This window comes from Otolemur garnettii, unplaced genomic scaffold (assembly GCF_000181295.1).
Source record: "Otolemur garnettii isolate 467f Iridium unplaced genomic scaffold, OtoGar3 scaffold00075, whole genome shotgun sequence".
NCBI classification, from domain to species: domain Eukaryota; kingdom Metazoa; phylum Chordata; class Mammalia; order Primates; family Galagidae; genus Otolemur; species Otolemur garnettii.
The window spans coordinates 9,362,319-9,388,708 of record NW_003852470.1 but is presented as its reverse complement, the minus strand read 5'-3'; the positions used below and the strand labels follow the sequence as shown (position 1 = coordinate 9,388,708).

The window sequence follows — 26,390 nt, the reverse complement described above, 5'->3', positions numbered from 1 at the left end:
TGAATTTCCTGAGATCTCACAATTAAAGATGCCTTTACTTCTTTTCCCACTTGTCACCCCTCTTCTGTTTCTGGTCAACACATTAAGGGGACATTAAATAGGCCACGTGATTAATATTAGAAAACCCTGTTAGCTTGGATCCAGTTGTGAACGATGCTTGGCTTGTCTACTGATACTCCAGACAGTTTACCAGGAGACCTAAATTCTGAATGAACTTTGCTGTAGTGTCCTCCCTAAATCTCACATGTTCTCAAAATTAAAGTGCACGCGTAGTAGAAACAGATCCAGCAGATCTATTAGATAAAAGACAAAGGTTTTTAAAGTCCTTCTCCCAAGGAGCAGCCTGGGGTCGGCGTCGGGGTAGCATCTTCACCAAGATTCGGAGCGACATCCTCGCCTGGATGTGGAACATCTGGAAGATGCGCGCCTGGGCTGATCCCCAGTCCCTGGGAACTAGTGAAGACGCAAAACTCGGGGCGAGCCCGCACAACCACCTGTCAGAGCCAGGTGCATCAGTCCCCTCACCCTGGCGTCTCTGAGCCCCTGTACGACAGCGCCAACAACTCAGGCGCGGGTCCCTCGTGGTCCTCGCGACCATAGGAACCGCAGCCCTCCGCACTCGGGCTAGGAAGGTCCTGGGTCGTCACCCTGCCCACCGACCCACCACGCCCGTCCCTCTGCAAAAACTGAATCTCGGGCGGGGTCAGCCGGCCCGCCGCAAACCAGGCTCTCGCCTCCAGCCACTCCCTATCCACCCTCTCAGCCGCGTCGCCGCACTCCGACCCAGCAGCCTCTTATTTACCTCCTGACAACCAAACGGAGTAAACCCCACCGTCTTATTCAACGCCGTTGCGGTCGCCGCTGCCACGGTCTTCGTCACTGTCGCAGCCTCGGCCGCCGCCATGTTTGTTGTGTCTCTCGGTCCCTCCCCGCCCCCATGCCTCCCCAAGTCTCGCGTGAGCAGGACGTAAGGCGAAGGCAACGGAGGGGGCTGTATGTCTCTCTTGGTGCTCCGTAAGCCTGAGGGGGTGGAGTCTCTGAAGGGTGTGTGCGGGGCGGGGCGTGCGGGGCCAGGCTGCAGGGCGGGGCGGGGCGTGCGGGGCCGGGCTGCAGGGCGGGGCGGGCGGGGCAGGCCCTGGCTCTGCCCGCCCCCAGGCTCTGTATTGCCGCCTAGGGGTACGGAGGCGACAGTAGCTTCTCGGCTTGCAGCAGCAATGGCGGGATTGGCGGTTAAGCTGCTGCGCGGCAGCTGTCTGGTGAGTGCTTTCGGGGCTGGCGTCCCAGGGATGCGGCGCAAACTTGGCCGCCGGCAGGGCCTTCTGACAGACCTGGGGCGCCAGCGTGAGCCCCGCTCCACGTCCTGGGCCCGCACCTCCATCCCTCCACCGGGCCCGGACCCTCAGACCCTTTACCAGCCATGACCGGATTCTCCCTGCAGGCCTCCGGAGCGGCTGGCCCTTTCTTCTTTAGGGAGGACTGGGGCAGGAGCTTGTGGGAAGGGACCTGGGGGCATGTCTACAGGGTTTGGAGAAGCAGGCACCTTGCATGGAATCTAAGAGTCGCGTCGACAAGTTGTCCTTTGCGGGCCATTGGCTCTTGAAAGCCACCAAGTCTTCGATCTCATCAGTGCATAGGTGTCACCTCTCCGGTCTCTTACCTCCCCCCACAAAAGATTGTTAAAATGTAGGTCTAGTCTCATTCTGAGCAGAGTGTCTCCTTGCCCTTCCTTCCATGGCCCCACTCGAAAGTAAGAAGGGACTTTAGATTTGTTCCGAAGTTATAGGCCAGGAAGAGAATTCCCTCCTATCCTTAACGCATGGCCAGAGCCTGAACATCTTCCCTGGATGTTCTCACCACCACCTAGGGTGAAACCATGAACTTGAGCTGAAACCATCCTCCTGTCATACTTAATTGTGATCTCTGGACCGACACAGCTGTTGATTCTTCAACCGCCCTGTGTCAGGCTTGTCATTGCCACATTAAACATCCTATGGCATACTTTCCAGACCCCGCACACATTTAGATACTCTTGTGTTTGTCCATGCAATTCTTTGGAATTTTCCCGCTGCTGACATTTACTTTTTATATTTCCTTTGCATTTGCTTTAATGAGTTGAAGGCTTTTGAATAGCTACTTCAGTTTTATGCCCCCAGGCAGGACTTATTTTTGTCTTATATCAGACATAATTAATAATGATTAATGTTATTTGACAGTTTTACAGGCTTGAGGTGTTAAGAAAATTAGTAAAGTCATGTCAGTATATTGTTTTAATGAAACAGAAATATGTTCTTATGACTACTTTTTAATACTGTTTATAATTCTTGGTTGGTGATTTAGCAAAGAAAGTTTTCTTGGCTTTACAATTTGTTCTAGGGCCGGCATTTATTGACCACATACTCTGGCAAGCATGTTCTTTCTTGGTGTTTTATTTGAGTCATCTCAATTCTGAACAGGTAGTTAATTTTGCATATTTATAGGCTGATGCTGAGAAAGATTAACTTGCGAAAGTTAGGAAGTATTACTGCTGGTATTCAAACTCTTATCAGATTCTAACCTTAGCCTTCAAGCACTACTGCCTTCCCTTGAGAGATACCAGAGACCTATTTTGCTTGGATTTGTTGTTTTATTGTGACGTATAGCCTTTCATAGGTTTTTTACGCTCTTTCACATAAATCAGCTAATGTAACTGATTGAATGTTGACAGTGTGTAGCACAGGGGTTAAGATTGTGGGTTATACACCCAGACTGCTTAGGCTTAAACCCACATTCTCTCACTTTGTAGTGGCATAACCTTGGGCAGCTTAACCTCTTTGTGCCTCAGTTTCTTCTGTGAGGTGGGGAGAATAATTAATTGTACCCATTCCATAGGTTGTTACCAAAATTAATTGTACATGTTCTGTAGGTACATATGGTTGTGTTAAGGCATTTATTATAAAATAGTGCCTGGCATCAGCAGCTCCCAGTAAATGTTAGCTCTTAAGGCCATGTACAAGGCATCGTGTGCTATGGCAGATACAATAATGAACAAAACACCTTACCTTCAGGAAGTTCATCTTTTATGGAAGAGGTTAGAACTATGTCCGACTAATCTCATGTCATTTAAGCATGGAATAAATCCTAACAGGTCCACAGTCAGCCTGTGGTGTCACTGGAAGGAGATGACTAGACCATGGGGAAGAGACAGGCTCCTTGGAAGCTGGGTTAGGTTCTAGGAGGGGACAGGAGAGGACAGTGCAGCACAAGGAGAATGAGGCCATTTTAAGGCATCTGAAGGATACACATCCTTTTGGGTTGTGGAGAGCCAATGCAGCCTCAGAGCCTTGGAGGTATTTAGTCGGTGCCACAGTTTAGTTAGAACAGAGTCAAATTGTAAAACCCAGGGAACGTCCCTTGCTAAATTATCCACCAACAATTATAAACAGTATTAAACAGTAATCATAAGAACATATTTCGGTTCCTTTGCAACAATATACTGACATGATTTTACTAATTTTTTAAATACCTTAAGCCTGTAAAATGGTCAAATAAAATTATCTCTAATGTGAAAGAATAAAAGAGTCCTGCCTCCAGGTATGTATTCACAAGGGGTGTAAGGAAGGAGAAATGCCCAGTAGGGCTTAATTTTGGTCCCTATCCAAGGTCAAATGGAGAGCCAGCATTTCCTGAGAAGTTACTGTGGTGAAGGAATAGCATTTTCTATCCTCTACCCTCTTTACACTTCCTGGGAACCTGATGAAATAGTTACTAGTGGCTTCATTTTGCAGACAAGGAACTTAGAGGCAATACCCAGTGTTCCCAAGTCACCCAGCAATCAGGTTACAGCGCTGGCACTCAGCCTATCTCTACCTTCTCAGGTCTCTTTTGGTCCTGCAGATGGATTAGAACTGTCCTGTCCATTTGGTTTGAGCAGCCCTATTAATGGAGAATTGCACCTTCTAGTCAGCCTGTGGTTCCAAAGCATTTTTAGACTGCAAATTTGCAAGAGATGATTGTTGGAGAATATCCTTCACGTGATTCCTATTCAGTTAGTTCTCTGTAGGTTCTGCCAGATAGTAGCTGCCAGAAATCACAGTACTTTTTTTTTCTGAACATGTATTTGGCAACGAGGTTAAGATAGCCTCGTAAGTGTTGTGGTTTCAATATGTTCGCCAAAGTTCATACAGTATATTGGAAACTTGATCCCCAATGCAGAGGTGGGACCCAGTGGGAAGTGTGGAGCTGATAACTGCCAAGTAGTTTTAGGTCATAGGGACACCACTCTCATAAATCGATTAATGCCATGGCATTACCTAGAGAATGAATTCTTTATGAAAGGACAAGTTCAGCCCTCTCTTGCCCCTAGCCCTCTTGCCTTCTGCTATGATAACAAGTTTCTTCCTCACTCTCCACTTCCATTTCCTTTTCTGCAAAGTGGGAGAATAGTACTATCAAGTAAGATAATAGATATTACATGTTCAGGACAGCTCCTAACACATAATAAATACTCAGTAAGTACTAGCTAGTGACACAGGCAGAACTTATTACCAGTAACTCCAAGAGGAGGTGATGGGTAGCCTTGCTTTATGCAAAGTACACAAACAAGTCAGTGGGACCTATGAGTTTGCAACAGGGTTCTTGACATAGAGGAAATTACATTTTTAATTGAGGAGACAGGATATGTGTTAAATATTAATATTAGGACCAAAGATAATGTGTAGGAAATGCTAACTAAATAGTATGGGCAGAGTGTTTATAGGAGATGACCTTTGGAATGACCTTCCAAAGAAGGGATGGCTTAGGTTCAGGTAAAGCAGCACAGAAGTAGAGATTCCTTAGGTTCAGGTAAAGCAGCACAGAAGTAGACAAGCAGATGTATAAGTAAAGGTATACAGGCAGGGATATGCTCTCAAGAAATAATATGCCATGGTAGCTGAAGTGACAAGTGTGCAGAGGGATGGAATAGGTTCACATGGCAAGTCTCCGTGGCATTAAGGGGTTAAGGTTGTACTTACTCCTCCCGTCGTAGTGTGGAGCTGAGAACTGCTAAGTAGTTTTGCCCTTTCCAATCTAGGAAGCTGGAAACAGTCACAGATCGAAGCCAGCTCAGGTTTATTCTGCCACTTCCTCTATGAGTGTTGCCCAGACAGGGTTGCCCACAAGCCTAGTAATAGCCCTTTTGTTTACCAAAACACAAGTGTTTATAACTTTATTATTCATTGGGACAGAAATGACAGTTTCTTTACAGATGCAAATACAAGCCAAAAAATGCACACACACTTTAAGAAAAGAAAAAAACTGTATTAAAATCGTAATACTCAAAAGATACTGGTAACATTTGTTATCTATTGTATCTTGTATGTCTTATAATTGCAGAAGTCAAACGTGACTTGAGTATTACAATTTTAATATTTTTTTACAATGTGTTTTTTTTTCTTTTTTTTTGCACCCTCTGTACATCTTGTTTTCCACCCTTCCTTCTCACTGGTGCCAGGAATACTAAGTAACCATAAAGGCCCTGGCTGGTGTCCCTAAGATTCCTTCCCTTTGTTTTAGGTTCCTTGTACATGGGCAGTGTCTTGGGCCTGCATTGTCCTTATTCCTTCTTTCTTAAGGGCTAGAGCAGGGTTTCTCCACCTTGGCACTGTTGACATTTGGGGTTGTCCTGGGCATCTGGGGCTGCACAGTCCTCTGTTGTGGGACTGTCATGTGCACTTCAGGGTGTTGTTCAGCAGGACCCCAGCCTCTACCCATGACAGGCCATTAGTGTCCCTGAACTGTAACCAAAAATGTCTCCAGACGTTGTTAAATGTCTTCTGGGGGCAAAACCGCCCCACTGAGGCGCACAGGTATAGAATGTATAACAGTGTGCCCCAGGGGGATGGAAAAAGTGGCTGGCTCCCTATAGGCAGGGAGGAAACTCTCTATTTGCCTCACCCAATTTATTGACTATAGAAATTGATCTACAATTTGAAAGACTTTTGTTCAAAGATTCCAACAGGAGCTTTTGAGATTCTGAGGCACTGTGTGCCAAGGCATCTTACAAGATAAAGTGGTCAGCAGCCTGTAGAAGGGATTTGTCAAAAGAAGACGCTGACTACACAGATGCCACTTAGAGTGTTTCAGAAGTCCACCCACGGTGTAACAAAGCCCTCGATGAGGGTGACACCACTGACGATTAGAAAGGAAGACATAGTCAAGAAAAACAAAAAAATTGTTTTTAATTAAAAAGAAAAGGAAGACTTGAGAAGATTTGGTAATTATCTTGAAATGGAGGAATTAGTGGACTCTTCATTTTCTAAATGGAATAGCTTAGTGATAGACAATGATTGGAACATCTGTAGGAGAAGTAACTTAGGGTGCCAGAAGGAAGACAATTCTGTTTTAGACGTGTTTCAAGTGTTAGTAAAACTTAACACTGGAAGTATTTTGGAAGCTGGTCAGGAAACAGGTCTGGGAGGTGGCATAACAGTGGAAGCTGGAGACACGGGTGCTAGTAACAGCTGCAGGTGGATTCAAGGCAGCTGAGAGAGTGAGGAAAAGAGGAGTCTGAGCCTTCAGAGTACAGTACGGACTATTCTAGGTAAAGGCTGAGAAAAGGCAAGGCAGCAAAAGGAGAATTAGTAGGATATCATTGAGAGGAGGTTTGCAATAGACAGGCTTTATTCAGAATTCAGGGCAAAGAAAGAAAAGGATACTTAGGAGCAAACGCGTGAGCAGAGTTTGTGCCGCATACAGTGAACTAACTAGCGAGAGCAGAGGGTGTGTTGGAGAAGTGCAGGCACAGCAGGCCAGCTGGTGGAGGTGGTGGGGAAAATTGAGGCAGGCAGTGAACTTGTTCCATCCTCCTTCACTCAGTTTGCTATCCACCTGGCCACCTGCAGGCATTGACTATGCAACCCCTGGTATGGAACCCAGGCCCCTTGACTCCTATTTAAATTCTACCTGATACACAATCCGTCTTCCTTGAAAAAGGAAAGTGGGTCAAAGAAATTTCCACTTACCTGGTAAGGTGTTAGACCCAAGTAATGACATGGTTTTTAAAAGTCCCATAATCTGTCTTTGCAGATTACTTTGGAAATAGTAATTTGGAAATAGGCTGGTTTCATTTCTGTGCCTTGATAATTTGGGAAACAGAAAGTGCTAACTTGGCCCAGGACATACAGAAGACAAATAGGTCTCCTTCAGTTGATTCTGTGACATTGTGCCCTGGCTTGGTTTACTTAGCTGTCTTTTGAGGCAGAAGGTTAAGGCAATGTTAGGAACTCCTAGAGACTCAAATGAAGAGGCAGAGCCTGGCAGAAGGGAAAAGTTACATATTCAGCAGTTTTGGAGAACACCGTGTACAGAAGATACTTAATGGAGAAATGGTGTAAGGGTTGGAGAAATTCTGGTGTGGACATTTTGGCTTGGCTATATGAAAGCAGATAAAGGATCAACTTAAAATCCAAAAGGAAATACAGTACTTCAGTCAGATTTTAAAGTAAATATTCTGGATTTAGTCATGTACTAGAAAGTAGAAAAAGAAATGTTGTGTAATGTACTATACTAAAGAACATTTACGCCCCGAGGGATAAACAGCATTAACAAGCAAATCCTCAGTAGTCCTTCTCAGGTTGCTACCTTGGCTGGACTCTGCCAACAATAGAGCCTAAAGAGACAAAAGAAAATGTTGGCAGTGTACTGCCAACAGCTGCCTTACGTAACAGGGCCGTCTCTGTCAAATCCAAGTTCCATGTTAAATGTCCTATAAACCTGTAGGAAAACTGTTTATATGCCATATTGATCCTCACATCCCCACAAGTATAAAAAGTCACGAACAACACTGATGCCATTGGCAGGGCCTGTGGCTCAAGGAGTAGGGTGCTGGCCCCATGTGCCGGAGGTGGCAGGTTCAAACCCAGCTCCACCCAAAAACTGTAAAAAAGAAAAAAAAAACCACTGTTGCCATTTTGACTAGGTTAATTAACCCAAGAAGATAACAGGAAATGAACTTAGTTAACCATATTGACAACCCTTTGTTACATACAAAAATCTGCCTGGAGAACTCCTTCCCCTTCCCCTCTCTGCTGCTTGTTGTTGAAAGACCTCTTATACATGGTTTAGACAGCAGTTACAAATAATTTGGCATAATGGTGGCGCCTGTAGCTCAAAGGGGTAGGGCGGTGGCCCCGTATACTGGAGGTGGCGGGTTCAAACCTGGCCCTGGCCAAAAACTGCAAATAATAATAATAATAACAACAACAACAATAATGATTTGGCATAAGAAGTGTTAAACATTTTTTCTTTAAATTCTTCTAAATTGCTGACATAATTCTAATAAACCATACCTATTCCTGTCCTATTAAACCCAAGTAATTCAATTTACTTTGGGAGGGATAGAATTTTTTAGACTTTGTTTTCAGATAATTGTAGATTCTTATGCAGTTATAAAAAATACAAAGAGATCCTACATATTCTTTGTTCAATTTGCCACAGTGGTAGCCCCTCTCCAAACTATAGTAAATATCCCAACCGGGAAACTGATAGCAATACTACCTAATAACAGACTCTGGAGATATTTGGGGATGGAATATTGCCATGGGAATACACTTGCCGTAGTTTAATAAATATGTTCATATTCAGGGAGGTAAAAGATGACACCAGTAATTGTTTTGAAATAATTGGCTACAAGATCAGTAACAAGGGTGACAGCAGTCCAAGGTTGGACAGGCATTTGCTCACTGGTGCAGTGCCCTTGCAGAGGTTATTTTGTGAAAGGTTGTGATGGCCTTTGTGCTAGGTTGTGGGTTTTGCAGGCTTTTGTGATAGTTGTTATCAGGCGTGTGTAGGGATCACAGTAAAACCTGCCCATTTCCCTTTGGTTGGTTCTCTTGAATGATCAACTCACGATTATGACAGATTAATAAGCTAAAGGTTTATTTCCAAAACCATGTGCATGGGGGGAAATCACAAGAATGATCACCCACAGTCTCAGTGATGGTCAGACTCCCAGGGAGTGGGGAGAGTGTGGAAAGTACACGTGCAAAAAGTGTCTGGGGGGTGTGTGACCCCATTAAAAACAGATTGAACTGTAGATTAATCTGAAAGACTGGTGTCTAGCTTCAAAGACCTTAGGACCAAGTCTATTAGCATGTAATAAGGAAGTCAGCAGCCCCTTTGGATTCCCAATCAGGTTGTTCAAGTTTTATGTAGATAAAGTCTTCTTCCAGTGCCTTCTGATCTTGACTGGCCTTTAATTCAAAATATTCTTTACTGTGGCTCAAAGGGGTAGGGCGCTGGCCCCATATGCCAGAGGTGGTAGGTTCAAACCCAGCCCCAGCCAAAAACTGCAAAAAAAAAAAAAAAAAAAATATATATATATATATATATATCTCAGAAGACAGTATAAATATATACTTCCTATACCAAGGAATCAGATTTGGGGGTGAAATTTCTTTAGCTCCTTCATTCGCAAGCATGAGAACCCTCTCTTCACTTGCCTTCCCTGGCTTTATTTGTCAGGAGGTTTGGGGAGTGTTTTTTTTAACATTAATGACTCCATTTTGATTGTGACAGCTTTCCTGACACAGTCCACCAGTCTTTTTCATATATGCCCAGTTTTCCACACATATATGTAGTATTATCACAGGTATGTTTGTACATCCACCACTACAGTCACACTCCGAAACATTTCCAACAGCACAAGGATGCTCTGTGTTACCCTCATACAACCACATGTTACCCCGACCCTCCTGCTCTGCTCCCTAACCCTGAGAACCATAACCTCCATCTGTATAATTTTGTCATTTCAAGAATATTAAATGGGCCGTGTGTGGTGGCTCATGCCTGTAATCCTAGCTCTCTGGGAGGCCAAGGCAGGTGGATGCTTGAGCTCAGGAGTTTAAGACCAGCCTGAGCAAGAGCGAGGACCCTGTCTGTACTAAAAAATAGAAAAACTGAGGTAAGAGGATCACTTGAGCCCAAGAGTTTGAGGCACTCTATTGAGGGCAACAAAGTGAGAATGTCTAAACAAAAAAAGAAATATATATATGTATAGTTTTAAAAAGAACGTTAGATAAATGGAATCATGCAGGCATAGTTATTTGGGTTTTCTGTTCAGTTTTTGCTGAATAGTATTCCACTATGGGGTGGGGGACTTTTCTTCTGTTGGGTTTAGAGACAGGGGCCTGGGAATCAGAAGACAGATTGACAGTGGTGAGAGGTTTATTTCCTTTGCATAATGAGTATGTATCTGCCTCATTAAGTGGTAAAAGGTTCATGTAGCTCATGTAGGGGCAAAGGGGAATACAGCTTCTATGGGAAACAGGTTCCTTTGGGAAAGACAAATAGATTTTTAGGAAAATGGGTGATAAGAAAGTTGTGACAGTTGTTTGCCTATACAACTTTGAGCGGTCTGTCTTCCTCAGGGCCAGAGCTTCCCCTAGAGAGGGGATTTGTGGTAGTTTCGTTTCCCAGAGGTTGCTGCCTTTGATTAGGTAAGGGAAGCTGCTAGAAGGTTCTTTCTGCGTTTGTTGAATCTCAAGTGTCCTCAGCTTAAAATCATTCTCTTGCCAACTCTGGGGTTCCTAGTGGGTCCCCATGTTATTGAAATCAGGATGGGGTTTGGGCCTGGGTCTAGCTGCTGGATGGGCAAAAATTCTATTAAGACAGCAAGGATTCCAAAGGAAGGAATTTAAAATAGGAAAGATGTCCCTTCAGGAGAATAGGAGAAGCTGCCTCAAATCGTCTCCCCACTAATGGAGATGACAGGCAGTTTCAGAAAGGGCCTTCTGCATTGGGGCAGGTGGAAAGGATTAATGAGTCTGGGCCTCTGCAAGTCTGCCCTGGGGGCTTCAGAATCTCAACTCCTTTGTCTTATGGAAAATCTGCCATTTCTGGGAAGCGACTCAAAAAGTCATGTAGTTAAGGGAGAAGATGTTTAAAATATAAGGCTCTTTGAAATTTGTTCTTAGAGCAGGTTACACCCCTACTAACCATTCACCTGTTGAAGGACATCTGAATTATTTCCAGTTTTGACCAGAAATTATGAATAAAGCTGCTATAAACATTTGTGTGCAGGTTTTGGACTTAAAGTTTATTTCTCTTAAATATACTAGAGTACAACTGCTGGGTCATAAGGTGATTGCATGTTTATAAGAAACTGCAGAGCTATATTCCAGAGCTATCGTCTCAGGAGCAATATATGAGATCCAGTTCTTCACCAAATGCTGTCACTTATTCTTTATGTTAGCCATTCTGATAATGTGTAACTATTCTGAGTTAATTTACTGTTTAAATATTTAGTTTCCAGCAAAATTAGAGAATGAGATACACTGGATAGTTGGCAGTTAAGAGATACTTCTTTTAATTTTTATATACATTATTTATATCATTAAATATTATTTTACCTTTTCTTGATCCTGTAAAGTTGAATGAGGGCAAGAGAACATGGTATTTTTATACCCTCAAAATTTGCTTCCCAGCCAGGCAAGGTGGCTCACATCTGCAATCCTAGCACTTTGGAAGGCCAAGGTGAGTGGATTACCTGAGCTCAGGAGTTTGAGACCAGCCTGAGCAAGAGTGTGACCCTATCTCTAAAAATAGCCAGATGATGTGGCAGGTGCTGGTCGTCCCAGCAACTCAGGAAGCTGAGGAAGAGGATCACTTGAGCCTAAGAGTTTGAGGTTGCTGTGAGCTATGACACCATGGCACTCTACCAAGGGGAGTTTGAGGTTGCTGTGAGCTATGACACCATGGCACTTCTACCAAGGGTGACTCTGTGTCAAAAAAATATATTTTTTTGCTTTCCAAGAGTGTACACTCTAATTATCTAGTCCTAGAATCATACTAAGATCTTTGTGAACCTTAAGTCCAAATGTTGCAGGAAGACAAGGCCCAGTGGAGAGAATGAACACTCAAACACCGTGTATAAAAGAGGAAGGCCTTTATTTCAGCTGGTAGAGAGCGATGGCACAGAAGAATTCAAAATGGCCCTGCTCTCTGACTGGCTTGGTCTTCTCAGTTTTATCCCCAAAACGTTCCAGCCCACAAATACCTTTCTCACTGGTCAGTTTGAAAGCTGGAAAAGTGGGCTCCAGCTTTTACAGAACCACGAGTGAAACCAGCATTAGCTACCCCCCAAAGGTGTATCTTTGGGGTCTCCTTGACGAGACCTCTGTTTTCTTAGACCTTACTTTTTCTGGGTATCCTCTCTCAATAAGAGGATTTTGAAAAAGTCAAATTCGTTCATGTATCCATTATCTTTTACCAAAAATGTACATTAAATCTTAAATGAATACATAAAAGTATTAAAAATAAATCTGGCTAATTCCTTCATTATCATGGAATAAGGAAGATATTTTGCTCAAAACCTAGATGCCATCACAATAAGATTAATAATTTTGGCCAAATAAAAATAAATTTCTGTGTGGCAAAACAAAACCATAAGCAAAGGCAAAATACAATGATAAACCGGCTTTAAAAAGTCACAATACCTATCACCATAGAGCAAATTTCTTGACATAAGTCTGGGTATGTGTCAGGTGGCTTGTCTTTGATTAGCAGACTTCTTTACCTTAAGATCCAAGCCTTTAGACAATGCTTCATTTTTTTTAACTAATACAAATCAAAGAATCTTTAAATCACCTATGACCTGTAGGCCCCCTCCTTTGAGACGTCCCACCTGTGTGGGCCAAAGCAGTATATCTTACATATATTGGTTATGACCTTATCCGTAATTCCGGTCTTGCTGAAATGTATAAAACCAAACTGTAACTCCACAGCCGTTCACTTGCTCCAGGCTTGTTGGATGTGGCTCCAGGCTATGGTCCTCAAACTTGGCTCAGAATAAACTTCCTTAAGTTATTTTCAGAGTTTGGGTTCTTTTCCATTGACCATCCTTCAACATAGGAAAAGGTGCTCAAACACAGACACAAATAGCAGAATGCTTTGTGATATAAATTTTCGCTTATCAGGTGTGTACAGAAATCGAAACATGGACCAGCTTACTGTTTTGGCAAGACTCTGGGGTAATGGCCTAAAGGAAGAAAAATCTGAGATGAATTAATATTGAGTTTGTTTGGGCCAAGTTTGAGGACTGCAGCCTGAGAGCAAAGATTCAAGTTACTGTGAATATACCTTTGTAGTCACACATTTCAGGGACTTGTGGACAGTGGGTGGGGCAGCTAGCAGGTACCCCCAGGCATGGGGATAGGGAGCTGACTGAAGTCCCAAACTCACCTCTCTGTGACCCTGATAAAATTTGCTTACCCCTGTAACTCAGACTGCTCTGAACTATTTGCTGAGCAATTTTTCTTTTCTAAGGCAGCTGTTCCCAACCTTTTTGGCACCAAGGACCAGTTTCGTGGAAGACGATTTTTCCATGAGTTGGGGGTGGGAGTGACAGGAGTTAGAGCTCAGGCAGTGATACAGCGATAGGGAGTGGCTGTCAATACAGACAAAGCTTCACTTGCTTCTCCGGTTCCTAACAGGGCACAGAGCAGAACCATTTTGGCAGCAGGACAATTTTCCCACAGCCTAGACTAGGGGGACAGGACAGGAGGCAGAGCTCAGGTGGCGATGCTGTGTGGTCAGGTTCCTAACAGGCCATGGATCTGTGTTAGAGACTACAGTTCTAAGGGCAAACAGGAAAGCCCAGACACAAACCATTTAAACTGAAAATACAGCTGATGTGCACATCTTGTCTTTTGTTGATCTGCCTCTTGTCATTTTACCCCTGAACCCAGGTGTTTAAAGAAATATGCATCTGTATAGTTCTATAGAGTGTTATCACATGTAGATTTGTACAGCCACCACCACCAGGATGCTCAAAATCTCCTTTGTTGTAGCATTAGTTATAACAAGATGAGTTATATTATACTTAACCCCATGTAATCTCTCCCCACCCTACCCTGCCCCAAGGGTAACAGCTTATTAGTTTCCTATGTGACCTGTAAAAAGAAAATCAAGGACTCAGGACCACCCCCTAATTCCACAGGTCTTTCTTTAAAGAAATTTTTGCTAGTCTTTGCAAGGACGTGCAAATTGTACCTATATCTAGCACCTAAAACTAGAGCCTGTCTGATTCCAAAATGAGAATGAATTACAGGACAGAACTGGAGGGAGTCAGAATCAGACATTCTTCTACCTATCCAGGGACACCTACATAATTGATGTTTCCTTCACTCCCTTTCTTTATGTATAATGTAGATTTCTTGGGCATCACAAGAATGTAACTGCTTTGCTTTGTGGGGACCCCATGTGCACACACACACATTTTTCTTCTCTGTATGCCTTTAAGCGTCCAACTTCCCCTTCAAATAAACAGCCACAGCTTGTCTGTGGTTCATGTTTTTCCCTGGCGTATCCCCAAATCATGGCTTAGTAAACCTCTATTGATTGTCTAAAGTAGAACCTGGTTTGAAGAAACAAAAAGTTCCTGTACACAATGATCGCTTTTGCAACTATTAGAGAAAGTACTCTTCCTGTCCTGGCTTAACCAGATCTCTAAGATATATTGCTACATGTGGGGCGAGGGGAGAGGAAAAGTGCAGAGTCAGGTAGGCTACCTTTTGGAAAGGACTAGGAGAAAATATATTTTCCTATTTGCTTATATTTGTTTTAAAAGAACCCTTGAAGAGACAGGAGCAGTGGTCCACGTCTGTAGTCCCAGCTACTTGGAGGTGAAGAAGCCCTTAAGCCCAGGACTTTGAGGCTACAGTGAGTTATGGTGCCACTGCACTCCAGCCTGAGCTACAGATTTTTCTCTCAAAAACAAAACAAAACACTAGAGGAATGCATAAGAAGTTAATCAAAGCATTTTCCTACAGGGAGTTTAAGAAGTGGAATGGATGGGGATGGGATGAGTTTTTTGAGCCTTGTTCACATGTTACTTGTCCAAAACAAAAGAACAATGTTAAAGACAGATGATTGGAGGGTTTCCTGGGGTGTCACCCACATAAAGTTTCATGCTAACATTGCTGAAAATAATTTCAGGATGTGCACACAACCCAGTAAGAGTGGCGAGTGTGGGTGAATGCGCATAGGCGTAGGAACAGCTGGTGCAGAGGCAATTGTACAATCTCAGGGAAGGGACTGGGCAGGTGGTATTTTTATTTGTTAAAGTCAAAGGCATCTGATGGGTGGTTAGTGTTTGTTCTGTTCTCATTCGTCTGTACCCAGGGAGAGGTCACTGCACACTCGTGCAATGCTGGGAATTATTGGCTCTTCTCCAGGTTTGTATGAGCCAGGGGCCTAACTTTTCTCTTCCCTCCCCCTTGTCAGATCTACCTGACTGCCTACTCTACTCCGGCAGGCACCTTCATAGTCTTTACTTGGACTCTAAGCAACAAGTGAATGGTCTGGCTTTGAGGGCTTTCCTTTCAGAGCCAAAGGTGCTAGCCCAGTCTGCACATTAGAATCACCTGGGGACCTCCTGTGCACCAAGGAAGCCCAGGCCTGAGTCTACTGGATCATAACCTTGACTGGTGGCCACTGAGACAGCTCTTTTCTAAGTTTGCCAAGTGATAGGGTGTGCAGCCAAGAATGCTAACCCCAGATTTAAATCTCAGGGCCACTTGTTTCTAAGACACTAGTACAGTGGTTAGAAAATGTTACCAGAATAAACTAGTTTCTTTTATTTTTTAATTTTTTTTCTTGTAGTTTTTGGCCGGGGTCAGGTTTGAACCCGCCACCTCTGGTATATGGGGCCATCACCCTACTCCTTTGAGCCACAGGCACCTCCCTAAACTAGTTTCTTTAGTTTGCTTATGTGTAACTATATTCAACAGTTAGGTTCTTAAGAAATCCTTGAAATTGTGTAGTGGCAAGGAACATGTTTTCTAAAACCTACTTGAGGCCAGATGTGATGGCTCACGCCTGTATTTTCTATCACTCCCCAAAGGCTGAAGCAGGAAGATCCTTTGAGCTCAGGAGTTTGAGACTAGCCTGAGCAAGAACAAGACTCATCTCTACTAAAAATTAAAAAATTATCCAGATATCGTAGTAGGCGCTTGTAGTCCCAGCTACTCGGAGGCTGAGGCAGGAGGATGGCTTAACCCCAGGAATATGGGGTTGCTGTGGGCTAGGCTTATGCCACCACACCGTAACCTGTGCAATTATTGTGAGGCTCTCTCAAAAACAAAACAAAATAAACCCCTACTTCTAGCCATTTCAAGCTCTGCCTACCTTGAGATGCTAACACATACATGGTTCAGGCAATTATACCTAATGTAAATAGTCTTAATATTAAAACAATTTTTTTTTTTGAGACAGAGTGTCACAAAAATGTCACCCTCAGCAGAGTGCTCTGGCGTCACAGCCCTCAAAGGGCTTAAGCGATTCTCTTGCCTCAGCCTCCCAAGTAGCTGGGACTACAGGCACTCACCACAAAGCCCGGCTATATTTTTGTTGTTGTTGCAGTTGTCATTACTGATTTTAGCTTGCCCAGGCTGGGTTTGAACCTGCCAGCCTCAGTGTATGTGGCTGGCACCCTACCCACTGAGCTACAGGAGACACCTTAATATAAGATTTTTTTTTTTTTTTTTTTTTTTTTGCAATTTTTGACCAGGGCTGGGTTTGAACCCACCACCTCCAGCATATGGGGTCGGTGCCCTACTCCTTTGAGCCACAGGCGCTGCCCAATATAAAAAATTGTTTATTCTTAAATTTCTAATATACAGAAAAGCACAAGAGCTAACGTAATTGGCACCCACGTGTCTAACCCACTTTGCTACAGATTTTTTTTTTTTTCTGAGACAGAATCTCATTCTGTGCCCCTGGGCAGAGTGCTGTGGCATCATAGCTCACAGCAACTTCAAACTCTTAGGTCCATGCAGTCCTCTTGCCTCACCTTCCTTAGTAGCTGGGACTATACGCATGCACCAGCTAGTTTTTCTATTTTAGTAGAGCCAGTGTCTGGCTCTTGCTCAGGCTGCTCTTGAACTCCTGAGCTCAGGCAATCCACCCACCTCCACCTCCCAGAGTGCTAGGATTATAGGCATGAGCCCAGCCCTGCTGTAGATTTTTTCAAAGAAGTAAAACCAGCACAAACCCCACACTTCCCTCTTGGATGTACCCACAGTCCTGAAGCTGATGTGTGTGTGCTTCTCATTCATGTTTCTAGACCTTTACTACCTGCGTGCACCAGAGTGAATACATACTATCACGTGGTGTGCTTAGCAACTGTACAGAAATGCTGTCCCCAACAAATCCTTTTGCCAGTTGCTTTTTTTACTCTATATTTTCAAGATTTCTCTGTGCTGATACATGTAGCTGTCTACTTTCATTTAACTGCTATAAAAATTCTGTTGAATCAGGGTACTATGATTTATGCATTCCTTTGCTGATGATGGGACTTTTAGGTTTTTACCTTTATAAACATCACTGCATCCTTTCCGTGTGACTGTTTTCGCATCTGAACTAAAGTACACTTGCCAGGCCTTGGTACAAATATGTTGTCGGTTTTGCGCTGCTCTAACAGAATACCATAGACTGAGTTAACTTACAAAGAACAGAAAGTCTCTAACGGTTCTGGAGGTTGGGAATTCCGAGACCAAGGAACAGGCAGATTTCTTTGTCCAGGGAAGGCTTTCCTTGCAGACCCTCACTTGGTAGAAAGCAGACAGCAAGGGAGCCTGATCCATGTGAAGCCTCGTTTATTAGGTTCTTAATTCCATCCACAAGGGAAGAGCCTTCACGGCCTAAATGCCTCTTAAAAGCCCCACCTGTCAACACTATCACATTAAGTTTCAACACCTGAATTTTGGAGGAGACCCAGTCAAAGCATGGCACATATCTTTTTTTCCTTCAAGAATAGTTTTAATAAGGTATAAGCTGGCTCTTGCTTCTTGGGGCTAAAGGTCAAAGAGGCAGGGCATCCCATCTGGAGAGTGCTCAGAGTGTTGTGGTTTGCAGCTGCTGTCCCCTACACCCAGAATGCTCTGTCACGGCAGGTGATCTGCTTCTCCCCACTCAGGGCTCAAATGCCACCCATTCTCTGAAGCCTCCCTAAACTGTTCCAGCGAAAGACAAAGTCCCCTTTGCACATAACCTCTATTACTGTGCTTCTCACGTTGTGTGGTCACATCCCCCTGCTGCTGGGCCGTGAGTAGGGCCAGTTGCACCTTAGTTTTCCTGTCAAGCCCCATGCTTGTGGGGGAGTCTCATCACCCAAGGGGGCTCAGACCGCAGCATAGCACATGCTTATATCCTTGCCATCACCGAATTGTCCGCACTGATTGCACATTTAACTCAGAGTGTAAGAGTCTCTCCTCCCTCTTTCTCACTGTCCCTAAGTCTTAAGAGCCAAGTAGTGGGGGAGAAGCTATAGAAGACTGGGGAAGATTTGAGCTGGAAAGAATGGGAAGAGAACAAGTGCAGGACAAAGTCCTGAGAATCAGGGAATTTGGAAGGAGGACAATGTGGCTGAACTGCTGCTGAGGGCAAGTGAGTCAAGGCCTGCAAAGTCTGGGAATGTCCTTGGGTGACCTCATGGAGGGAGATCCTGCTGGAGCTCAGAGGAAGCATCTTGGGGGGCGGGTGAGGAATTGACTGTGGGTGGGGAAGTAAAGCAGATAGGGGCAATGAGTGAGGCCACTTTGGGCAACGTTTGGCCAAGCAGGAGAGGAGAAAGGGTGGGGGCTAGAGGTGGCTGCACCGTCGAGGATGGTTAGTGAATGTGGTGAGAATTAGAGCAGGGTTTTCATGCTGATCAGAAGTTTGAGGGAGGAATGGGAAAAACCTGAGAGGACAAAAGTGATTCCCAAGGACCCTGAGAAGGTGGGAAGGATGGGATTCTGAGACGAGGTCAATGGACTGGCCTTAAAAAGAGGGGCATTATTTATGTTGTACATATAGAGGAGAAGGAGCAGGACAATGAGGGTAACGAAAGCAGGAGAGATTTGGGGACAGAGAAATTAGTGGTATGATGGGAGTGACAAGCTGGCCATGTGTAGAACAGATTGGTGGCGTAGATTACTGGGCAAGCTGAGGGACAGGAAGCTGGGTCTGAGATACAACTCAGAGGGGGTGGCAGTGGAGAGAGTTGCTGGAGACGAAGAGTTCAAGGCCAGAGTTCAAGGCCATGTTGCATGAGCTACCCTCATGGACTCTGCAGTCTCCTCAGATACTGGCACATGTTGGGTGAAGAGCATGTTTGTAAACTAGGTTCAGTAAATAAGAGTAATTGACCAGGAGGGCAGAAGAGCCAGCATTGAGGCTTGGCAGAGGGAGAGAGTGATGGCCTGATCGTCAAGGGAAATGGTCTCCTCTCTTCTGCAGCTCCCTCCTCCCTTCCTCCCACAAGAGCAGGGAGGTGTAATGTTCTTGAAGCCTTGCTGAGGAGCAGGGAGTTAATGGACCCTACCTCCTCACTCCTAGAAAGGTAGATTGTGAGAGAAGGAACAGTTTCCACTTGAGAGCTTCAGGTGAAGTAATGTACTCTGGGGAAAGTGAAGTCACCCTTACTTCAGGAAAGAGAAAGGAATGTTCTAAGAAGTTGACAGGGAGAGAATTGTGTGTAGTGCTCAATGACATCTGGGTGGACAGTCGGCCCACGGGGTGCAGATGTGCCTCTGAACTATCTCAGGGAGGAGGGAGAGGAAGAGGACCCAGCTAGGCAGGAACAAATGACTACAGGGATTTAAGGTCAAGGGCCGTTGTGTTACGCTGGAAGTGTTCTCTGTGAAAAGCCTGATCCATTCTTTGTAGGCCAACACAGCTTTGTTGGTGTCTTCTGTAGCCTTTCATATGATATGAAAACGTCTAGGTTTGAAGCACTTTAATACTGTTTGCAACAATACTTCATTAAGCTGGAGCACAATAGAGAAAGGGTTATGATCAGCACAGTAACTAAGTTTAAGAACCTTTACCATAACATTCCCCAATCAGGTGTTCTTAACCCTTTTCTATGAGTGAGGAATATACAACAATGTTTATCGAAGTGTTTAAAAATGTATAAAATATATAGGATTATAAAGGAAATTATAATTTACATTTTTTTTTAAGTTTGTATTTTTGAAACAGAGTCTTACTATGTTGCCCTCAGTAGAATGCCATGGAGTCACAGCTCTCAGCAACCTCAAACTCTTGGGCTCAAGCGATTCTCTTGCCTTAGCTTTCCAAGTAGCTGGGACTATAGGCACCCACCACAACGACCAGCTATTTTCATTGTTGCAGTTGTCATTGTTGTTTAGCTGGTCCAGGCCAGGTTCAAGCCTCAGTGTATGTGGCCTGTGCCCTAACCACTGAGCTACAGGCGCCAAGCCTTAATTTACGTTTTTAAGTTGTAATATAGTAATATGTGCTTCTTAAGCTCTGGCAGCAATTCTAATAACTGCTGTGAATTTGAAATAGTAGTGAGCACAAGCAGTATTTGAAGATATTTGCACCAACTCAGTGTAATATAAAAATATCTATAATTTCTTTTGATGATTCCATAATCACGTGTTCTTAACCTTTTTTGTGACATGAGTAAGGTGCATACAACAGTGTAGTAAAGTTTACAGACATTTTATCAAAATGTTTAAAAATGTATAAAATATACAGGATTGTAGAGAAAATGATAATTATAATTTGTTTAATTATAACATAGTAACATAGTAACTTAGTATCTATGTTAACTATGACATAGTAACACGTGCTTCTTTAGATCTGGCAGCATGCTGTGAATTTCAAATAGTGGTGAGCTCAAACAATATTTCAAGATATTTGCACCAACTCAGTGAGCTATCTGTAATTTCTTTTGATGACAGTGTCATAGATTCTGCTAAAACTACTATAACTAGTTATCAGCCTTCATGATTGAAAGAAGTGCTGTTGCAGTTAAGTGATTAGTGAAACGAAGATGTTAATTTTTCCTCCATCCAAGTTCATGGGCTCTATCGTTCTGTCCTGTCCGTAGGGGTCTTCAGGCCCCAGGCTTGATCATCAGCACTTCTAAGTGTGGCACAAGTCTGGTCAGTTGAGGAGGAAACAGATCAGACTCAACTCTGAAAAAAGTATTTGGCAAGGCATAAATAACCATTATTCCATTCAAGTAGCAATTGCTGCTCTGTACAAAAAAATGTGATGATGTGGTGCAATGGGTTATAACTGTGGAAAATCATTTTGATGGAGTGGACACCAAGGCTGCAAAGGCTGAGGTCACCACTGAAGGGCAGAGGACATGAGAAAATCAACATTGAAACTTCAGGCCGTGCAGTTAAGGGTAAGGGAAAGAAACGTTTCCTTTATTAAAAACTGTCTTATTAAATAGAATTTTTTTTCTGCCAGAAAAAGATAGGTAATATCTCTTAATGCTTTCATTAAAAACGGCCTCCGCTCAGCATATTTTATGGGTATCTTCAGTTATCTCCCCTGTGACTGCATACCATTCCAGACTTTTTCAAGTACATTTGCCTCTGATATCCTCTCTGTGAATCTAAAACAATTACTGTGTGTTGAACAGTCATCTGCTTTGTCAGTAGCAGTATTGAAACTAAGGGGCTCCCAGTCGTGTCAGCAGGAAAAATAGATACTGTGGTAAGACCCACTGGCTCTTAAGTTTCTCGGTGGTAAGCTTTCATCTAAAGATAAACTTAGGTGCAAAGGTGACATATTGACTAAGAAACACAAAGAATTCTGTAGTGGGTTTAGTGAAGTAAATAATCTCCCTTAGAAATAAGAAGTGTAGGCCGTCTCTTACGGTTTCTGAAATGACTGGGCAAGTTTCCTGAGCATTTTGTGGAGAAGACCGTCTCCTCTCATTCATTCACAGACTTGCCGATCTCATTTAAGACGGGACCACCAGCCCCGGAGCCAGCTTGCCCCCACCCTTCCCTCTCTCCCTTCCCCCTAATACTTCCATCCTTTCTCCCCGGTCCTGCTCCCTTCTCTGTGCCAGATGCTACCGACCACGTCCCCTCCTTCCGCTACTAAGCAGCATTGCCCCCCTTCTTGAGCCCCTTTGCACTTCCATTTCTTACCTCACTTCTCCTTTACCCTTCTTTCTTTTATAATTTTTAAAATTTTATTTTTATTATTTTTAATTTTTTTAGACATAGTGTCTCACTGTGTCACCCAGGCTGGTCTCCAACTTCTGGCCTCAGGCCAATTCTCCCAAGACGTGGGATTATAGGTGCATGCCTCTATGCCCATCCTATTCTTATTTTTAAAATTCTTTAAATATCTATTTATTCATTTACTTATTTATTTATTTTTGAGACAGAGTCTTGCTCTGTTGTCTCAGGATAGAGTGCAGTGGCATCACAGTTCATAGTAATGTCAAACTCCTGGGCTCAAGCAATTCCCTTGTCTCAGTCTCCCAACTAGCTGGGGCTACAGGCATGTACCACCATACCTAGGTTATTTTCTTATTTTTAGTAGAAATGAGTCTTACTTTTGTTCAGGCTGGTCTTGAACTCCTAAGCTCAAGCAATCCACCCGCCTTGGCCTCCCAGAGTGTTAGGATTACAGGCGTGAGCCACCTCACCTGGCCCATGCTCTTTGTAATTCTCACTGTCTGTCTCCTCTGGAAGACGACAATACCTCATGTCCTCTCTGCCTTCTTTCTAGCCTGAAATTTTCTTGCCCCAAGTCTGCCTTATAATGAGGAAAAAAAGAATTCCACACGACTTTGCCCTAAACTGTCTCCTAATTCTGAACACAAAACAAGAACAATGGAGACGCAGACTTACCCGGACATGAGTCTCTTCTGATGGGATTTCTTTCCCTCCGGGAACAGAATTGCAAAGATTGGCCTGTGTGTAGCAAAGGTTGACAGTGGTTTCAAACACGGTGACTCCTGTTTCTTTGTTCTCTTTTCTCAGCTTTTCACGTGTTTAGTCAAAATGATTAAGCAAACATATTTCTGTGTATTTCTACATTTGTTAAAGGATTTGGGGCACTGCAACAAGGAGGCACATTAATAGCAAGAAATGATTATTACTGCTACCTACCGCTTACACTGTGACCACCTCCACCACCAGCAGTTGTAGTAGGAATCGTCCTTAATGTTTATGTTTACTGAGCCATTACTGTATGGCAGCATAGGCTGAACCCTTTCATGGATTATTTTACTAATCCTTATAAAACTGCAAGAGGTTATGATCTGTATTTTATAGGTAAGGAAAGATTTTAGTAGAGACGAGTCTCAGAGTGGTTTTAACTGAGACTTTGCTTGCCCAGGCTGAGTGTGGTGGCTCACGTTAGTAATGCCAGCACTTTGGGGAAAGTCAAAGCAGGAGGATCACTTGAGGCCAGGAGTTTGAAACCAGCCTGAGCAACATAGCAAGATGCTATCTCTACAAAAAATAGAAAAATTAGCTCGGCATGGTGGTATATGCCTATAGGCATACAATCAATTTGTACCTCAGTAGTGTTGTGACTCCTGGCTTTAGTCCTGAGGCAGGAACATTCCTCAAGCCCAGAGGTTTGAGGCTACATTGAACTGTGACGCCACCCCTGTACTCAACCAGGAGTGACAGGGTGAGACTTTGACTCAGTATATGTATACCACTTGCCCAAGATCACATAAGTATTAACATCAGGTATTAGATTTGAAACTAGTTCTTTCCGACTCCAGAGCCTATTTTCTTAACCTTTATGCTATAGTATCTCTTACTTATAAAAAGTTGAAAAAAATTAGCAAAATTTCAAAAACACAGCTGCCTGGGCCACTTGCAGAAGGGCAGTTAGCTCTACCCTTACAAGAGAATGCTCTCTCTCTCTCTCTCTCTCTTTATTTTATTTTATTTTTTTGAGACAGAGTCTCACTCTGGTTGCCCAGACTAGAGTGCTAGGGCATCATAGCTCACAGTAACCTCAGATTCCTGGGTTCAAGTGATCCTCCTGCCTCAGCCTCCTGAGTAGTTGGGATTATAGGCAGCAGCCACAATACCCAGCTAGTTTTTCAATTTTTAGTAGAGACAAAGTCTTGCTCTTGCTCAGGCTGATCTCAAACTCCTGAGCTCAAGCGATCCCCCCACATCAGCCTCTGAGAGTGCTAGGATAATAAGTTTGACCGTCATCAAGACCATTGTCTTTGAGCCAGCATGCCCAGCCCATAAGAGAATGGTCTCTTGGTGGCAGTCAAATAGACATCAATAGTGTTATAATTCCAGTTTTCCTATCTAAGAACTCAGTGGAATATGAAATACATTTTAAGAATTGAATCCTCTCTAGAAAGTTTTGTTTCCTTTATTGCTTAAAGTTAATTATCTGAGCAATGTGTTATTTAAAACAGCTCATTACTCAATAACGGAGATATCTGATAATGTTATCAAACTAATGTGTTTGTGTTCAAAAGATAGTGAATTAAAAAATGTTGTAGGTTAAGGTGCTTTATTTTGGTGATATGAAATGTAAGAACGAGTTGTAAAGTTATTCCCGAAGAGACTGATGTCCAGATACCTTTCTTTTGTTTGTTTGTATGTGTGCCCTCTTCACTGGGATCTGCTCCTCTAGCTAAGAAGACATTTTCCAACTTGCCTGTCTTCTTGGAAGATTCCTCCTCATGTCCAAAAATCTTCCCAGTCAGAAGCTCTGCTCGAGATGGCAAATAACAGACTCCCACTTGCCCCACTGCAAACATTTACAGATGACGAAATAATGATAAAGAGCTCAGGTGAGTGAATTTCTCAGCTTCACCTCATCTTCTGATAATGAGCTGGGTGTACATGAAATTATGGTTGGGAAATACGTCCATCTAACTTTGGGAATGGAATTTTTACTTTTTTCTTTTTTTGAAAAGGTAATACTCTAAGATTTAAGATTTCTCTAAGATTTAAAAAAACAACAGAATAAAAGGCTATATGGTTAAAAGTGAAGTCGCTCTCACCTCTGTTCCGAGTTTCCCAGATCTTGCCAGAGCCACCTTCTCACCAGTTTCTTAAACAGCCTTGCAGAGTTTAGAAGTACACATAGGTCCATTTTGTTTTTTAAAGGGGGGGGGGGTGTTTATATTTGATGTGGAATTTAAAATTTACCTTTACTATGAAACACCTGTCTTTGAAATACAAAGCCTGAATCAAGAAACAGAGGTTGCATGCCATAAACCTACAGCAGTTTGTATTCATTTATATACATGTGTAGATATCTGTGTGTGTATAAAATTATGGCACACTTAAAAATCTAGAGCACAATGTCAGAATGTTCTTGGAGAGTACAGATGGTAAGTGTATTTGTTTTCTGTTACTGGGTATCAAGTCACCACAGACTTAATAGGTTAAAACAACACCCACTAACTCACAGTTCTGTAGCTTAGAAGCCCAGGGGTAACGAGCCAGACTCAGGGTCTCGGAAGACTGACTAACTTTGAGGTAAGGTACATTTTCATCTGGAGCTCAGAGTGCTTCCAAGCTCCCAAGGCTGTATCAGGATTTGGTTCCTTGTGACTATAGGACTGAGGTCCCCATTGCCCAGCTGGCTGTCAGCCTGAGGTTGCTCATTGCTTCTGGAGGCCTCTGTGTTCCTTGTTGTGTGGCTCCCTTTGTCTTCAAAATCAGTAATTCTCCTTTGCATCACATCCTTCTCATACTTAAAACCTGTTTCACCAGATAGAGCCCCATCTTTTTCAAGGGTTCGCCTGATTAGGTAGGGCCCGCCAACTATAATCTGTCTGTTTTAAGTCAGCTGATTTGAGACCTGGTAATAAGTTGGGTCTACAACATTAATTTATATATATATATATACACACACACACACATAGATATTAAAAAATATCTCAGCAGCACTTGGATTTATGTTCCATTGAATAAACTGAAAGGAGATGTAGATACCAGGGCTTTGGAATCTTGGGGCAGTCTTAGAATTCTGACTATAGAATGGGCACAGTGGCATGCACGGACTTCCAGCTACTAGGGAGGCTGAGGCAGGAGTTCGAGGCTGTCGTGAGCTATGATCATGCCTATGAATAGCCACTGCTATTCAGCCTGGGCAATATAGCAAGACCCCATCTCAAAAAAAATTTTTTTAAAGAATTCTTACAACTATAATAAGTAAATTTATTTTCCTTTGTTCCTTCAACTTTTAAATATGGTCTTTTGGGGAGATGAGTTTGGGGTGGTTAAGAAAGAAATAGGGTGAGTGGTCAAATATTTTACATAAATCAAAAGAATCACTCATATCTGTTTATTTAGTGCTTATCTAAAGAGTAAAGAGAAAAATCACTGCCTTTAAAGAACTTCATAGTCAAATAAATAGTTCAGAATAACATGGTAAAGGTCATGGAGGTATTTGGAGAGTGAAGCAGAGAGTACCTAAAATTAGCTAGAGGTGGCAGGAGGTAGGCTAGGGGAGAGTCAGGAAAGGCTGGGCAAAGAGTGTGGTTCTTCAGCTGTACCTTGAAGGATAAAGAGCAGTTGACTAGCTGGACGAGGGACAGGAAGACATTCTAGACAGGGGAAGCATTTGTGCAGATACAGAGGAATCCTAGATTAAGCCAGCATGCGCCGATC

The 26,390-nt window shown here is 43.2% G+C and overlaps 2 protein-coding genes across 2 annotated transcripts in view; one reads left to right on the top strand and one right to left on the bottom strand.

The window, feature by feature from the left end:
• Positions 1–966, bottom strand: part of IKZF5 (IKAROS family zinc finger 5) — a 20,890-nt gene extending 19,924 nt beyond the window's left edge. The window contains exon 1 of the mRNA XM_012807801.2: positions 803–966. The gene's annotated coding sequence lies outside the window, so the exon portion shown is untranslated. The remainder of the gene's footprint in view (positions 1–802) is intronic.
• Positions 967–1,186: 220 nt separating this feature from the next.
• ACADSB (acyl-CoA dehydrogenase short/branched chain) overlaps positions 1,187–26,390 on the top strand; it is a 47,102-nt gene continuing 21,898 nt past the window's right edge. Inside the window, exons 1-2 of the mRNA XM_003794082.3 lie at positions 1,187–1,256; positions 24,400–24,559. Of these exons, the coding sequence (XP_003794130.1) occupies positions 1,215–1,256; positions 24,400–24,559 (202 nt within the window). The 5' untranslated portion in view covers positions 1,187–1,214. The remainder of the gene's footprint in view (positions 1,257–24,399; positions 24,560–26,390) is intronic.